The sequence below is a fragment of the Pristiophorus japonicus genome, chromosome 12 (genome assembly GCF_044704955.1).
Source record: "Pristiophorus japonicus isolate sPriJap1 chromosome 12, sPriJap1.hap1, whole genome shotgun sequence".
Lineage (NCBI taxonomy): Eukaryota > Metazoa > Chordata > Chondrichthyes > Pristiophoridae > Pristiophorus > Pristiophorus japonicus.
The window spans coordinates 52,758,879-52,774,957 of record NC_091988.1 but is presented as its reverse complement, the minus strand read 5'-3'; the positions used below and the strand labels follow the sequence as shown (position 1 = coordinate 52,774,957).

Genomic DNA, 16,079 nt, shown 5'->3' with positions numbered 1-16,079 from the left:
TTTGGTCTTCCAGAAACTTGCTGGTCTTCCAGAGTAAGGAGATGTCCACGGCCGAGTGTTCGAGTGTTGCAGACTGGCGCAATCCAAGGTTCAGGAGTATGTGCTGAGGGACGCACTAAAGATTGGTGCAGTCGCCGCAAAGGCACAATGGGGAAGAGCCACAGTCTAAGGTCCTTCCGCCACAGTAAACCCCATGGATGGAATCAGACCCCCCTAGGGCTGGGTACTTGTTAATCTGCTTGTATACATAGAGCACCATGTACTGACAAAACACCTGTGTTGTGTCATGTATAATGAAAGTTTCTGCACTGTTTAGTAACTTGTAAAGAAATGTAAATGTATTCCCATCCATTCCGTGTACTGCTTTCATCTGCATAGCGCTACATGTAACATGATTCGTGATCGGTATTGATATGTATCCTGGAATATAATGTAAACCTGTTCTCACCTGCTCCATGTAATAGCCTTATTTGCACAGTACTACATGTAACATGATTTACGGATTGTACTAAACTGTACCTTGAAATGAAATGCACGCTAGTGCATTGTATGGAACTGCTGTCAGCAAGGTACTGAACTATTTTCCAATGTATTGTGAAAATTTTATATGAATAAAATATATTTTTGGAAAAAAAAATACTAAAAAGACAACATTTATATAGCGCCTTTCACGATCACCAGACATCTTAGCGCTTTACAGCCAATGAAGTACTTTTGGAGTATAGTCACTGTTGTAATGTAGATATGCAAAACAAAGCTTTGGTTTGCATTATGAGTGAGAATATTTGTAAGATATGCCTGACTTACAGTCTGATGTAGGATATGAAAAGGCTGAAATTCTCTAACTGATCATTTCGATTCCAAGCAAACTTTAACAGATGAAACAAACATATCATCAGGCTAAACAGCACAGTAAAGCTGTAGATGCCTTTTGCACACATTTGCATCAACAGGCAGCAAAGTGTAATTTCACTGGTGCAGATCGTGAAATCAAAACACAGGTTACAGGTGGCTATTTGTCGAAAACTTTTCACTGCAGAATTCCGGAGAAAGAATTCACCTTAGAACCGCCCAAATGTCATGCAGCAGATATGGAAATTAGGAAACAAGTCCCTCCAAACCAGATAAACATCAAGCAGAAACGGCATCATAGCACTCGTTTTGCCATGTTCCCGTCTGGGAGTTGAAATCGGGCCCTATCCAGCAGACAGAGAGAACTCAATTTTAAGTCCCAGTGTGGGAACATGGCAAAGCGGGTGGCACCAGGCAGTCTCTGACCATTTTAATGGCCAGGTTTGATTAGCATCTAAAACAGCTGTGAAGTCAGCGGAAAGCAGCTACACGACCATCAGAATCAGGTGGCAGGAGGCAGCCGGCAGGCTACAGCCCCCAGTGCAAGGTTATTGCTGGGGGGGACAATCCCAGGGCAGAGGAGACCCAAGGTTTCCTTGTGAGGTCCAGAGGAGTACTCCTACTCTTCTCGGCACACAAGGAAACGAAACAAATGCATTAAAATGTATCTTGCTCATGTTAAAATAGCAGATTGGGCCCCGATGACTTAATCGGACCTGATCTGCATATTTACAGCAGATCCTGGCGACTTGCGCCAGATGTTCTTGCCGCCTGCATCTTAAAATTGTAGTTGGTCAGATTGAGGTGGGAAAGGAGAGGGTAAGTCCCACAAATTGCCTATTCTTGCCTGGTTTCGGAGGTGGGGGGAGGGGTGAAGAGAGTTAAAAATCGAGTCCTGAAGTTTAGGGATATGATGCACATGGAAAGCTATTCTTGGGCAATGATTTGCTTTGTCCAGAAAAGCAATCAGTGTTAAATTTGTCTGTCTTGTATATCTGCCAACATTTTCAAGACTGAATCAACTACTGACTTTTGCAGTGAACTTTGACAGAAAGTCAAGAATATCACATTCCTTGCATCCCAACGTGCCTAACTGACCAAAGTTCCCATTCATTAAATGGCACTCAGAGCATACATTTCCCCACATAACTCTTACTGTTAATGTGTTATCACTCGGAGGTGGATTACCATTCAAAATGCATTGTAAGTGATGTCAGGGCTGATACATACGTGTCCAGATTATCCAACGAGAATGCTTGAGTTGAGAAGCGCAGGTAACAGTCCCTATAGAACCAGATCGTCACAGGGTTCCAGTCTGTCACCAGGAACCACTGGCGCATATCGAATTTCGTCCCATAAATAAGCAGTGGATGTTCAATGTATTTCTGCACTACCCACTTGCCGTCTGTGATGAGAGTTGTTTGGCCGTAAACTAGCTTTACGATCTGATCCAATCGATTCATGCAGGTGATTCCTGCAGAGATAGACAAACAAAAATCTCTCTTTCCATCTCACTAATACCACAACTCGGCAAATAGTCATAAACCTTCGGTGTCACAGTGAGGTGTGGGTCATGAAGTACAAAGAGCTGTACTAGTATATACACTCGCTCCCCCCAATTCGAGGAGCACACCGAGACATATTAATAGAATAATAGAATCACAGAATGATACAGCACAGAAGAAGGCCATTCAGCCCATTATGCCTGTGCTGGCTATTTGATAGAGCTGTCCAATTAGTCCCACTCCCCTGCCCATTCCACATAGCTCTGTAAATGGTTTCCCTTCAAGTATTTATTTAATTCCCTTTTGAAAGTTACTATTGAATCTGCTTCCACCACCCTTTCAGGCAGTTCATTCTAGATCATAACTCACAAAAAAAATTGTGTTGCCTCTGGTTCTTTTTCCAATCACCCATTCAAAAAAACCATACTGAGGGTATATTAGTAAGGTAGACACTTTTTAATACATGGGATGAGTCAGTAATTTATCCTCCCTCTCCCCTTAGAATAAAAGAGAGACAAAACTAGATTTATAGCTTTGTTTAAAGCAATCATGGTTGCAGGTCACACTGAATTTCTGGATCTGTTCCCATACCTCTACCCCGAGACTGGGCTCCAGGTTTCACAATCCAGATGTTATGCATTCCTTCCATCTTCAGCTGTGTATTCGCCTGCTGTAGCTGCAGCAGCATCTTTTCACACAATGCAGCATAGAAGTTCCAGTTTTGAATTGTTGCTCCGTCACTGAGACAAAGACACAAGACAATACAATACAAAAGTACAGCTTCCACAAACCAACTAAGGCAAACTTTTACCGTGATAAGGTGTGTAAAGTTCTTACTCTACAGCATGAAACCACAAGAGGCACATTCCAGGGACAAGGCCACACAGTGACCGTAACTCTTTATTACAGCACTCCAGAAGTGATGACCCTGCGTGGGACCTCCCTTTATATACCTGTGTGATCAGGTAAGGAGTGTCTCCCACAAGTTCACCCACTGTGGTCAAGGTGTGCATCTGTGTTGAGTGTATACAGTAATACAGTAGTGTTACATTGTAGTTACAAACATGACAAGGTGAACGATAGAATTTGATGCTTTTAGATTGAGAACATCCTGGAAGCAAATAGGAATGGGTTATCAAAAGCTTATTCCTGGATCAAAGTTTACACACAATGATAGAACGTGATTTATTCATTGCATATTTTGATGATTTCATGTTTACAAATGTTCAGAAAAACTCCATGGCTGGGTTTTTAGTAATAGGAATGGCACATTGGGATTCCATGCTTGGGTCAACATGTCGGCTATGTTAGGAAAAGTTTATTTTATATCACTTAATTATTAATAATATATGGGAGTGAGTTAGAGGACATCGTCATGCTCTTCCTCCTCCCTGAAGCCTCAACATCATCTCCGACACTAACTCATTCTTTTCCTAGGCCCCAAAACTGTCTCACACCTTTCAGTTCCTTTAGCCTTTCCTTCCTCCTGCAATCTTCATGCTTTTGAAACCCATTTAACATCACCTGACCAGTACTTACATGATTATCTTGACTTCCCTGCTCTTTTCAAACCTGATCGTGTCCTGCACTGTATGCATTGGTCCTGCACCAATGCTTCAGAATTAAAACAGAAACTCAAATCAAATTGCAACTTCCATTAGCTGTGCTGACCTCCTTACCATGTTACTCGCTGCACGTTAGAGGCAATAAAGATATTTACAGGGAGGTGGGGAGGCAGCGAGGATGGGGGCGCAGTTTAGTGGTCGCAAAATCCGGAAGAACAGGTTTCCCTCAGGTCATGCCGTATTTAATGGCAGGACCTGATTACCATTTTTGGAATCTGTTTCAGATTGAGAGGTTGACTGTCTGCCATGCGGGTAGGCCTATAGCACCAGGCCGCAGCCAGGAGAGAAGAGGGGGGAGGGAGAGATCGGGGATTGGGGGTGGGGGAGGGGATGGGGGGACAGGGACATCGATTGGTGAAAAGATCAGAGGAGGAGGGATTGGAGAGATGACGGCAGGCGGGGTGGGGGGGGGTCTAGAGAGATCAGGGGAGGTGGGAGGGCCCGGAGAGATCGGGGGAGGTGGTGGGGGGTTGGGGGGGGGGGGGAGGAGAAGAGCGAGGTGGTCCCATGGAGGAGATTGCAGAGGGGTGGGGATGGTCTGTGGAGGACATGTGGGGGGCAGAATGGACATTGGACCGCAGGGCGGGTGTGGTCTGATCGCTGGGGAGGTTAACAGGTTTCGAGATCCAGGGAAAGCACTCCTGCTCTTCCTGGACCACAAGCAGTGCTGGAAAGGCACTTACCTGTTCCATCCAGCAGTCTTCAGCTGCCGGGTTTCCCAAGGGCCGGGAAACCCAGTGGGCCAGTGGTAAAGCTGGAGCAGAAAAAAACATCTTAGGCACGCAGCCTCATTAGAATATTTAAATGAGGGCCCAGCCTCCCGAGAGTGGGTTGGTCACTTGCCTTGCTCCCACCTCCGTTAAAACTGTAAGTGGGCAGGTTGGGTTTGGGTTTGAAAGTTTTTCAATTTTAACTTCCCATCCGACCCAAACCAAACCATGTTTAGGGGTTAAAATTACCCCCATTATGTCTGACAGATGGTGCAGTGATCATATGCATCTGTAAGAAGCATTTAGTTGCTCCACATTTTAGCTGACCCATGTTTACTAGTGGAGGCAATCACCATGAACATGGGCCAGTTAAAAGTGTCCAAATTGTTGGCTAGATTTGAATTTACCATCCCACCTATAACTGAGAGGTATAGTAGCGGAAAAGGGGAAAAAATTGTGTGGTGAGGCCTACTGCTGCCTCGCCCTCCTGACCTGAATTTCCCTTCCCCGACCCCTGCTCAGACTGCCACTGGCTGCTTTTACCCCATCTGCTGCATTCAGATGCAGGGCTGGGACTTGGGATCCTGACCCATTCCACTCGGGTCAACCCCTGTTTCCGCCACTCCCCAGAACTGCCAGGCACACACTGGTGGTGGTAGACAAGGGGAGGCAGTGGGAATAGCCCCACATGCATCAAATGGAGAGAAAGGGTGAACTAGAGTCCTCTGCTTCCTCCAATCATTTACCAGGTAAAGGCCTGGTTTTTGACCAAGGCCTTCAGTCAATGTACTCCGCCTTTATTTGGGGCCATGTGGTCCCTTTTATTATGGATTTCATCTCTTCAGGTGCTGCAGCAGTGGTCATGCTTTATCACTGCCTTGATTATCCATTGGCAGGCTCCTCCTTGCTGGCAGGAATCATTAGGTATACATGGCAGAAAGCTGCCATGTATACCTAATGATCCACAACCCAGGAAACTGGGTCGGTTTCATGGTGGGGTCCTTACTAAAAAATTTGTGACACATTTAATAAACCACTGCAATGTTGATCATCATTTGGCAAAATTATGTCTGACTCTTTTCCAAGTGGAAGTTAATAATCCCATTTCAGGAGCCGAAACATATCGAAGATGAACAACATTTTTTTTTGCAGGGATGGTGATACTCCAGTGAATATATTTTTGCATTAGAGTTAAAAGCAGCATTTCTTTAACTTATTTTTACAGTTCTGCAGACAGTGAATTCCAAATCTCAAGCATGCCATTGTGGATGAATTCCCATTCTCAACCCTATTGTTCTGAGGAAGGGCTGAGTGGAGATCAGGTATTTCCTCGCAGGCTGAATGGGAAGGTGGAAGGCAGGTCTCCCTGAAATGTTCTGACACATATTCTAAAGCCTAAATATAGCTGGCATTGGTGACGGTCTGGAAGCAAGACTCCAGCCTGTCCCCTCATCCACAAGGACACTCCGACAAGGGGATGAGGAAAAAGAGAACATTAATTAGGTTTTGTTTTCCATTCAAAGTAAATTACAAAACAGTGTGTTAGTACATTAGAGCAGCTTATCTCCTGACGCATGCGCAGAAGCGAGTTAGGACAAATAGTCTCCGACTCTGTTCCCCCCCCCCTCGTGCAACTTACACTAACCCTTTTCTGTGCATGCGTCGGAACCGGCCCCGAACACCACATTGCCTGCTGAGCCGCCAGCCTCTGTGCCCTGAGCTCCCTGCTGGGCCGCCGAGCCGGGGGGGGGGGAGAGAGCGCCTGGTTTGGGGCGGGGGGGGGGGAGGAAAGAGAGAGAGAGAGAGAGAGCCGGGTGGGGGGAAGAGAGTCTGATTGGGGTGGTGGGGAAGAGAGAAAGAGAGCCCAGTTGGGAGGAGGGGGGGGGGCAGAGAGAGCCTGATTGCGGGGCAGGGGGAGGAGTGTCATGTATGAACTTTTGGGATCACTAGCCATTAGATGGCGTCACTGCTGGAGGCCATTGGGCTGCACACACGTGTGTGCAGCCCAAGTATAAAAGGCCAGCCATTTTGTATATTAGTCATTTTGGGCCTTAATAAAACAGAGCCACGGTCATACCTCTTGGAGTTAAACAGTACTCAGTCTAACAGTTATTGCATACACAACATTTGGCGATGAGGCAACAAGAACCTTTGCATGCAAAAATGAGCACCATTGGATTGTTGGAGCGATTTGTGGAAGGAGAAGATTGGGCAGACTTTGTGAGTCGTTTGAGCCAGTTCTTCGTGGCCAACAAAATGGAGGAGGTCGGCAACGCAGATCGGCGCCGGGCGGTGTTTCTCATGGTTTGTGGTCCAAAAATTTATGGTCTGATAAAGAATCTACTCCTGTCTGTGAGTCCAACAGAGAAGACGTATGAAGAATTGTGTACACTGGTACAGGACCACCTTAAGCCAGATGAAGGCATCATCATCTCGAGATACAGATTTTACACGTACGTTCGCTCAGAGGGCCAGAATATGGCGGAATTCGTTGTCGACCTGAGACGTCTAGCGGGACCGTGTAAGTTCGGGGCTGTATTGGCAGACATGCTGCGGGACTTCTTTGTAATTTGAGCAATATAGTTGCAAAGCCTGTTTGAGAGTGGGGCATCTCCAGCGCAAGTGTCCACAGATGAGCAAGCGTGCTGCGACACACCATGTGGAGGATGATGGTCAGATTAGCGCGGATCTAGATACACAATCCGAGATACCGGAGGAGGAAATGTATGGGCTGTACTCATTCCTAACTAAGAGCAAACCGATAATAATCAACGTGAAATTTAATGGGGTGCCGGTGTCGATGAAACTGGACACGGGGGTGAGTCAATCGAGTGAGCCAGAGGGCATTCGACAAGCTGTGGTATATGAAGGCTGTGAGGCCCAGGCTGAGTCCAGTCAATGCCAAGTTGTGCTCGTACACCAAAGAACTCATAACGGTGATTGGCAGTGCCACAATCAAAGTGTCGTATGATGGTGCGGTTCACGAGTTACCACTATGGATTGTCCCAGACAATGACCCAACGCTGTTCAGCAGGAACTGGCTTTAAAAAATAAGATGTGATTGGAACAACATCAAGGCGTTGTCGTTGGAGAAAGATACACATGCCCAAGTACTGAACAAGTTCCCCTCGCTGTTCGAACCAGGCATCGGCAACTTCACGGGAGCCAAGGTGCAGATCCACGTGGACTCGGATGCAAGATCCGTCCATCACAAAGCTCGGGCAGTTCCGTATATGATGAGGGAGAAGGTTGAAATCGAACTGGACAGACTCCAGCGTGAAGGGATCATATCACCGGTTGAAGTTAATGAATGGGCCAGCTCCATTGTTTCTGTGCTGAAAAGTGATGGCACAGTCAGAATCTGTGGAGACGACAAGGCTACAATCAACAAGGTTTCAAAACAGGATCAGTACCCGTTACTGAAGGCTGATGACTTGTTTGCAATGCTAGCCGGGGGGGAGGGGGGGAGGGGGGGGGGGGGGGAAAGAATTGTTCACCAAACTGGACTTGATGTCAGTCTACATGACACAGGAGCTGGTCGAGACTTCGAATAGACTTATGTGCATTAACACGCATAAAGGACTGTTTATTTATCACAGGTGCCCTTTTGGAATTTGCTCGGCTGCAGCAATATTTCAGAGGAACATGGAGAGTCTACTGAAGTCCATTCCCAGAACCGTCGTGTTCCAAGATGACATCCTGATCACAGGTCGTGACTCCGAGGAACATCTGAACAACCTGGAAGAGGTTCTACATCGTCTGGACAAAGTAGGACTCAGACTGAAATGCTCGAAGTGTGCCTTCATGGCACCAGAGGTCGAATTCCTGGGGAGGAAAGTTGCTGCTGATGGCATCAGGCACACGGACTCGAAAACCAAGGCCATCAAGAATGCACCCAAGCTGCAGAATGTGACGGAGCTGCATTCGTTCCTGGGTCTACTCAACTACTTCGGTAACTTCCTACCTAAATTGAGCACCTTATTAGAACCACTGCACATGCTGCTAAGAAAAGGTGACAACTGGGTGTGGGATGCATCTCAAGACAGAGCTTTTGAGAAAGCCACTAATCTGCTTTGCTCTAACAAGCTGCTGGTACATTATGACCCATGTAAAGGTTTAGTATTGGCCTGTGATGCTTCGTCATATGGAATTGGTTGCGTTATCCAACAAGCTAATGAGGCGGGTAAACTTCAAACTGTCGTGTATGCTTCAAAAAGTTTGTCTAAAGCGGAAAGAGCCTACAGCATGGTAGAGAAAGAAGCACTAGCCTGTGTGTATGGGGTTATAAAGATGCATCAGTACCCTGTTTGGTCTTCGGTTTGAACTGGAGACAGATCACAAGCCGCTCTTTTCACTGTTCTCTGAAAACAAAGGTATCAATACCAATGCTTCATTCCGCATCCAGAGGTGGGCGCTGACATTATCCGCTTATGATTGTCATTCCTCATAGACCTGGCACCGAGAATTGTGCCGGTGCTTTGAGCCGTCTGCCGTTGCCCACACCAGAGGTGGAAACGCCACAACTGGCGGACCTATTGTTAGTTATGGATGCTTTTGAGAGTGAAGGAACCCCTGTCACGGCTCAACAAGTTAAGACCTGGACCAGCCAGGACCCGATTTTATCGGTGGTGAAGAGTTGCATCCTCAAAGATGATTGGTCTGTCATAGCCAAGCAAATGTGTGAGGAGATCAAACCTTACATTCATCGCAAAGACGAACTGTCTATTCAGTTGGATTGTATACTGTGGGGCAATCGTGTTGTTATGCCCAAGAAAGGGAGAGAGAAATTTGTACGTGAGCTACATAGCACACATCACGGCATTGTAATGATGAAAGCCATTGCCAGGTCTCATGTATGGTGGCCGGGAATTGACTCTGAGCTGGAATCACGTGTGCATCAGTGCAACACTTGCATGCAGCTCAGCAAGTACCAGCGGAATCGCCGCTGAGTCTGTGGTCGTGGCCGTCCAAACCATGGTCCAGGATTCATATAGACTTTGCAGGGCCCTTCCTGGGGAAGATGTTTTTAGATCTGGTGGATGCATATTCAAAGTGGATAGAGTGTATAATCATGTCATCCAGCACATCCACAGCTACCATTGAGAATTTCAGTGTCATGTTCGCAACACATGGTCTGCCTGACATCGTTGCTAGCCACAGCGGATCGTGCTTCACTAGTCAGGAGTTTCAAGAGTTCATGAAACTCAACGTTATCAAACATGTAAGGTCAACACCATTCAAACCTGCATCCAATGGGCAAGCAGAACGTGCTGTCCAAATCATAAAGCAGAGTGTGTAGCGAGTAACCCAAGGATCACTGCAGACCCGCCTGTCATGCAGACTGCTTAGTTACAGGACAAGACCACACACGCTTACCGGGGTCTCGCCTGCTGAACTAATGATGGAGCGGTCTTGACTTGAATAATCATGTTGAATATAGAAGACGAAGTCAGCAAGGGTATCACGATCACATAGCTGTGTCACTTGATATTTCTGTAAGTGATCCTGTATATGTTCAGAATTATGGTCAGGGTCCCAAGTGGATCGCTGGTACTGTCATGGCCAAGGAGGGCAACAGAGTATTTGTCAAGCTCAAAAAAGGGGTAGAGAGAGAGAGCCTGGTTTGGGTGGGGCGGGGGCTGAGGGAGAGCCTGATTTGGGGGGAGAGAGCCTGGCTGGGGGGGGGCGGGTGGTGGATGGGAAAGTGAGCCTGTTTGTAGTGGGGGGGGGGGGAGGGGGATAGGCTCTCTCTTTCTCCTCCCCCCCCCGCCCCCCCCACCTGCAACCAGGTTCTCTCTCTCTTGTGTATGCAATAACTGTTACTCTGAGTACTGAGACAAGAGGTATGACCTTGGCTCTGCTTTAGGGTGGAGGAAGAGAGAGCATAGAGCATGGTTTTGGGGGCGGGGGAAGGGCCTGTTTGGGGGGTGGGGAGAGGGGGGAGAGAGAGAGCCTGGTTGGGGAGAGAGAGCGTGGTTCGAAGGGGGGGGGGGGTTAGAGGGAGCCTGTTTGGGGAGGAGAGAGAGAGCCTGGTTGGGGTGGGCGGGTGGGGGGGAGAGAGAGCCTGGTTGGGGGGCCGGGGGGGAGAGAGAGAGAGAGAGAGAGAGAGAGCGAGAGCAGGGTTGGAGGGGGGAAGAGAGCCTGGTTGGGGGGTGGGGGGAGAGAAAGCCTGGTTTGGAAGGGGGAGAGAGCCTGGTTGGGGCCGGGGGGATGGAGAAGAGAGAACCTGGTTTGGCTGGGGGGGGCGGGGGGTGTGGTGTAGAGAGAGCCTGTTTGGGGGTTGGGTGGGGTAGAGAGAGACTGTTTCGGGGGGAGAGGGTGGAGAGAGAGCTTGGTTTACTGGGGGGAGATAGAGAGAGAGCCTGTTTGGGGTCGGACGGGGGGGGGGGGAGGAGAAAGAGAACCTGGTTGGCGGGGGAGGGGGAGAAGAGCCAGCCTGGTTGCGGGGGGGGAGGGGGGGTGAGAGCGCCTGGTTGGGCGGGGGGGGGGGGGGAAGAGGAGAAGAGACAGCCTGGTCGCGGGGAGAAGAGACAGCCTGGTTGGAGGGGGGGGGGGGGGGGGGGGAAGTGAGCCTGGTTGGTGTGGCGGGGTGGGAAGAGAGAGCCTGGTTTGGGGGGAGGAGAGAGAGCCTGGTTGGGGAGGGGGAGGGGGGGGAGAAGGGACAGCCTCGTTGGGGGGAGGGGGGAAAAGAGAGAGAGAGCCTGGTTGGCGGGGGGCGAGGGGCGGGAAAGTGAGCCTGTTTGCGGGGGGGCGGGTGGGGGGGCAGGTTACGGAGGTGAGAGATAGCCTGGTTGGCGGGTGGGGCGGGAAAGTGAGCCTGTTTGCGGGGGGAGGAGAGCGAGCCTGGTTGGGGAGGGGGTGTGGGAGGAGAGAGAGAGAGAGAGAGAGAGAGAGAGAGCCTGGTTTGGAGGGGGAGGTGGCAGAGAGAGCCTGGTTGCGGGGGGGGTGGGGGGTTGGTATGAGCGCCTGGTTGGGGAAGGCGGGGAGAAGAGGGAACCTGGTTTGGGGTGGGGGAAGAGAGCCTGGTTGGGGAGGTTGAGGAGAGAGTGTGTGTGGGGGGGTAAGGGAACTCAGGGAAGACAAATCACCTTCTTCCAACGCCCGACATCATTGGAGTCAATGAAATCCAGAAGTCATGACATTGACACTTCATACCCAATAAACAATCTGCACACAATGCCTCATCTATGCCGGCGGGGGTGGGTGCGGGGGTAAGGTCATGCACTTGCACTTGGGTAAGAGACTTAGGCTGGGGAGGGATGCACTTGCTCTGGGGTAAGGAGGGACTTCGGCTGGGGGAGGCATGTGCCCTTTCTGACTTGTTAAGTCCAAATGGATCATTATACAATGCGCAAAGTTAGGCTGGGTGGTTCCATTTACACATTCCAGAGAAACTTCAGAGTATGGCTTATCCTCCAAGGGGACCAATCAGCAATAGGTCATATGATACTGGAGAGCCAATCAGAGAAACGGCTGCAATTCAGTTAGTACAAATAAATGCATCCTAATTTTATTATAATTTGAGATGACTTAACTATTTAGAAAATATTTCAACATAAATTTGAACTTTTGAGCAGTAAAACAGAAATTAAAATGATGCATTATCAATTTATAAGTGGATCATACCCCTTGGTAACAGGAATGACAGGAAAGGTATATTAAGATTCTGTGGCCCTGGGCCAAACCCTCTATATAACAGAAGTAATGTGGTAGCTTGGGATGCCATGCTTGGATCAAACCCTATATTCAATAGGAATGATAGAGGGTTGTAATTTAGATTTTGTGCTCTTCGATCAAACCTTTTATAATAGAATATAAATTGTTCTTTGACATTTCATGCTTGGACTAATTACCTGATTTAATGGGAATGGGACATCCCAAAGATAAATGTAACAAGAGTGACAGGAATAGTACATCGGATAGATGCTTGGATCGAGGGGTGATAGCAATAGTATACTGTACTGAAATTCCATGTCTGGATCAAATCCATATTAGTGTCATCAGATTGGCACATTGCCCAGTGTGTTTTTAGAAACTGCATTCTAATAGAAGCAACAGGGACATCCAAAGTCAATATGAAATCACTGAAAAATAGCATCAGTATTAAGAAATGAATTTATGGGATATGGAAGTGAATTTTTCTTGCACAATGATACTGCTGGCTGAACCAGTAGTACTTACTGAATGACCTCGTAGTACTGCTGGATGGTCTCTTCCCAGCATCTTTCTGTTACTGCTGGTGGTGTATCTAGACTCACATCAATATCCTTGTGGTCCATGGCGTTTAAATACTCCTCGCAGGCGCGGAGTGCTGTTTTGACCAGCTGAATTGGAACAACACCACCCTTCTTCCGAGTCCGCTCAGGATCATCTGAGAAAAAGACAAAACGTGACTTCTGTGTGTTATTGGCTGTGACCCACCAGTTTGATAATTATACCCCCAGTTACCTAAAAGTAGATTTGTTTTTTTCTCCCTTTTACTGCCAATTTCTCTACCTCCTTCCCACATGAAAGCCTTAACTCTTTACTGGGAAACAGTTCGATAGGCACAAAGACCCTGTGATACCTCATTAAAGTAGTCACTCTTGTGTGACCTATACAGTTAGTGTCATCAGGCAGTTAGGCTTTAAGAACATAAGAACATAATAGGAGCAGGAGAAAGCCATTTTGGCCCCTCAAGCCTGCTCCGCCATTTAATAAGATCATGGCTGATCTGATCATGGACTCAGCTCCACTTCCCTGCCTGCTCCCCATAACCCTTTATGTTGTGTATCTGTAAAGCATGCACTCCCATGTTCCTTCACCAGGGAGCTCATCCCTGAAGTCCCAAAGGATCCCAGCATCCCTTGGGAGCACTGTATATAAGCCGGCCCCTAAGACCTGTTCCTCACTCTGGAGTGTCTTAAAAAAGACTGAGGTCACTGTTACTTTAACCTCCCTGTGTGCAGTCTCATCTGTGTTCGGAACACAACACCATGTATTTCAAATTCTTTATAACAAATTTCAAAGAAATAATAATGTCCTGGTTTCAGTGATGTTTGTATATTTCCCTGAAACAATTTAAACAATAATATTCCTGTAAATGTTCAAACTTTCAGAACTACAGCTAAAGTCCATTCTCTCTGGAGGTGACAGATATTCTCCCAGATCTTGTCCCAGTAACACTGCCTTCCTGTTTCCCAGGATTACAAAGCAGTCTCTCTGGAGCAATTGTCTTCCTTGCTTCGGCTGTCTATGCCCTCCAAAGTGCGAGGAGAGGTTTTCTGGTTGTGCAAATTTTCTGTTGATTTGGGAATATGAACAGACGTCATCTGTTCCTTCTTAAAGAATCACTTGCTGTTTGTATAACTTGCGATCTAGGTGTTGTGGCTTCTTGTTTCACTATTTCCCTGGAGTTTGTGACTTTTGCACAGACTTGATCGCGTTTGTTCAGATTTACTACACTCGGATTCTGATTGTGAGCCTACACCCTTTTGTTACCAATGCACTGACCAGTGGAAATAATCTTTCCATAGACTCTGGAGTGTCTTATTAAAGACTGAGGTCACTGTTACTTTAACCTCCCTGTGTGCAGCCTCACCTGTGTTAGGAACACAATGACTGGCGACGAGAATACGAATCCAACGCAAAGATGCAGCAAACTGTGGGCATCCTGGAGAAGTTCTCGGAGGGTGAGGACTGGGAAGCTTATCTCGAACGGTTAGACCAGTACTTTGTAGCCAACGAGCTGGACGGAGAAGGAAGCGCTGCAAAAAGGAGAGCGGTCCTCCTCACAGTCTGCGGGGCACCGACCTACAGCCTCATGAAGAATCTTCTGGCTCCGGTGAAACCCACAGATAAGTCATATGAGGAGCTGTGTACACTGGTTCAGGAGCATCTTAACCCGAGGGAGAGCGTGCTGATGTATCAGTTCTACACGTGCCAGCGATCTGAAGGTCAGGAAGTGGCGAGCTATGTCGCCGAGCTAAGGCGACGTGCAGGTCAATGTGAGTTTGATGGCTACCTGGAGCAAATGCTCAGAGACTTTTTTGTACTGGGCATTGGCCACGAGACCATCCTACGAAAACTTTTGACTGTAGAGACACCGACCCTCAGTAAGGCCATTGCGATAGCACAGGCGTTTATGTCCACTAGTGATAACACCAAACAAATCTCTCAGCACACAAGTGCTAGCAATGTTCATAAATTAACTGGAACTGTGTTTGCGAGCAGAAATGTACAGGGCAGAACCCACGAGTCTGCAACTGCCAGCAGGCCTCAGGTGACCCAGATGACTCAGAGTCCGCAACAAAGGATGAATGCAAGGTGTTGTGGAGGCTTCCATTCAGCCTATTCATGCCGCTTCAAAGGGTATGTTTGCAAGAGCTGTGGAACAATGGGGCACCTCCAACGAGCTTGCAAACGAGCTGCAAGCTCTGCAAAACCTGCTAACCACCATGTGGCAGAGGAAGATCGGTCCATGGTGGATCAAAGCAATTCCGAGCCTCAGAGAGAGGAGGCAGATGCTGAAATACACGGGGTGTACACATTTTCGACGAAATGTCCACCTATAATGCTAAACGTAAAATTGAATGGCTTACCCGTAGCCATGGAACTGGACACTGGTGCTAGCCAATCCATCATGAGTAAAAAGATGTTTGAGAGACTGTGGTGTAAGAAGTCATTCAGACCAGCCCTGAGCCCCATCTACATGAAACTGAGAACGTACACCAAAGAGCTTATCACTGTCCTCGGCAGCGCCATGGTCAAGGTCACCTACGAGGGCACGGTGCACGAACTGCCACTCTGGATTGTCCCGGGCAATGGCCCCACACTGCTTGGAAGGAGCTGGCTGGACAAAATCCGCTGGAACTGGAATGACATCCGAGCGCTATCACATGTCGATGAGGCCTCATGTACCCAGATTCTTAACACATTTCCTTCCCTTTTTGAGCCAGGCATTGGAAACTTTTCCGGGGCGAAGGTGCGGATCCACTTGGTCCCAGAGGCACGACCCATTCACCACAAAGCGCGAGCGGTACCTCACGAGGGAGAGAGTGGAAATCTAGCTGGACAGGCTGCAACCCGAGGGCATCATCTCCCCTGTGGAATTCAGCGAGTGGGCCAGTCCGATTGTTCTAGTACTCAAAAGTAAATAGTTGAGGCCCCAACACTGATCCCTGCGGCACCCTACTAGTTACTGTTTGCCAACCGGAAAATTACCCATTTATTCCGACTCGCTGTTTTCTGTTAGATAGTCATTGAGAGAGGATTAATTAGCAATCTCATTGTGCGAGGCCCCTTGGGGAAGAGTGACCATAATATGGTGTAATTCTGCATTAGGATGGAGAATGAAACAGTAAATTCAGAGACCATGGTCCAGAACTTAAAGAAGGGTAACTTTGAAG

The 16,079-nt window shown here is 48.0% G+C and overlaps 1 protein-coding gene across 6 annotated transcripts in view; it reads right to left on the bottom strand.

The window, feature by feature from the left end:
* ttll3 (tubulin tyrosine ligase-like family, member 3) overlaps positions 1 to 16,079 on the bottom strand; it is a 114,041-nt gene that overhangs the window by 15,079 nt on the left and 82,883 nt on the right. For all 6 annotated transcript variants that reach the window (XM_070895459.1, XM_070895460.1, XM_070895458.1 and 3 more), the window contains 3 exons: positions 12,874 to 13,063; positions 2,949 to 3,097; positions 2,083 to 2,326 (listed from right to left, as the gene is read on the bottom strand). In XM_070895459.1, coding sequence (XP_070751560.1) covers positions 2,083 to 2,326; positions 2,949 to 3,097; positions 12,874 to 13,063 — 583 coding nt within the window. The remainder of the gene's footprint in view (positions 1 to 2,082; positions 2,327 to 2,948; positions 3,098 to 12,873; positions 13,064 to 16,079) is intronic.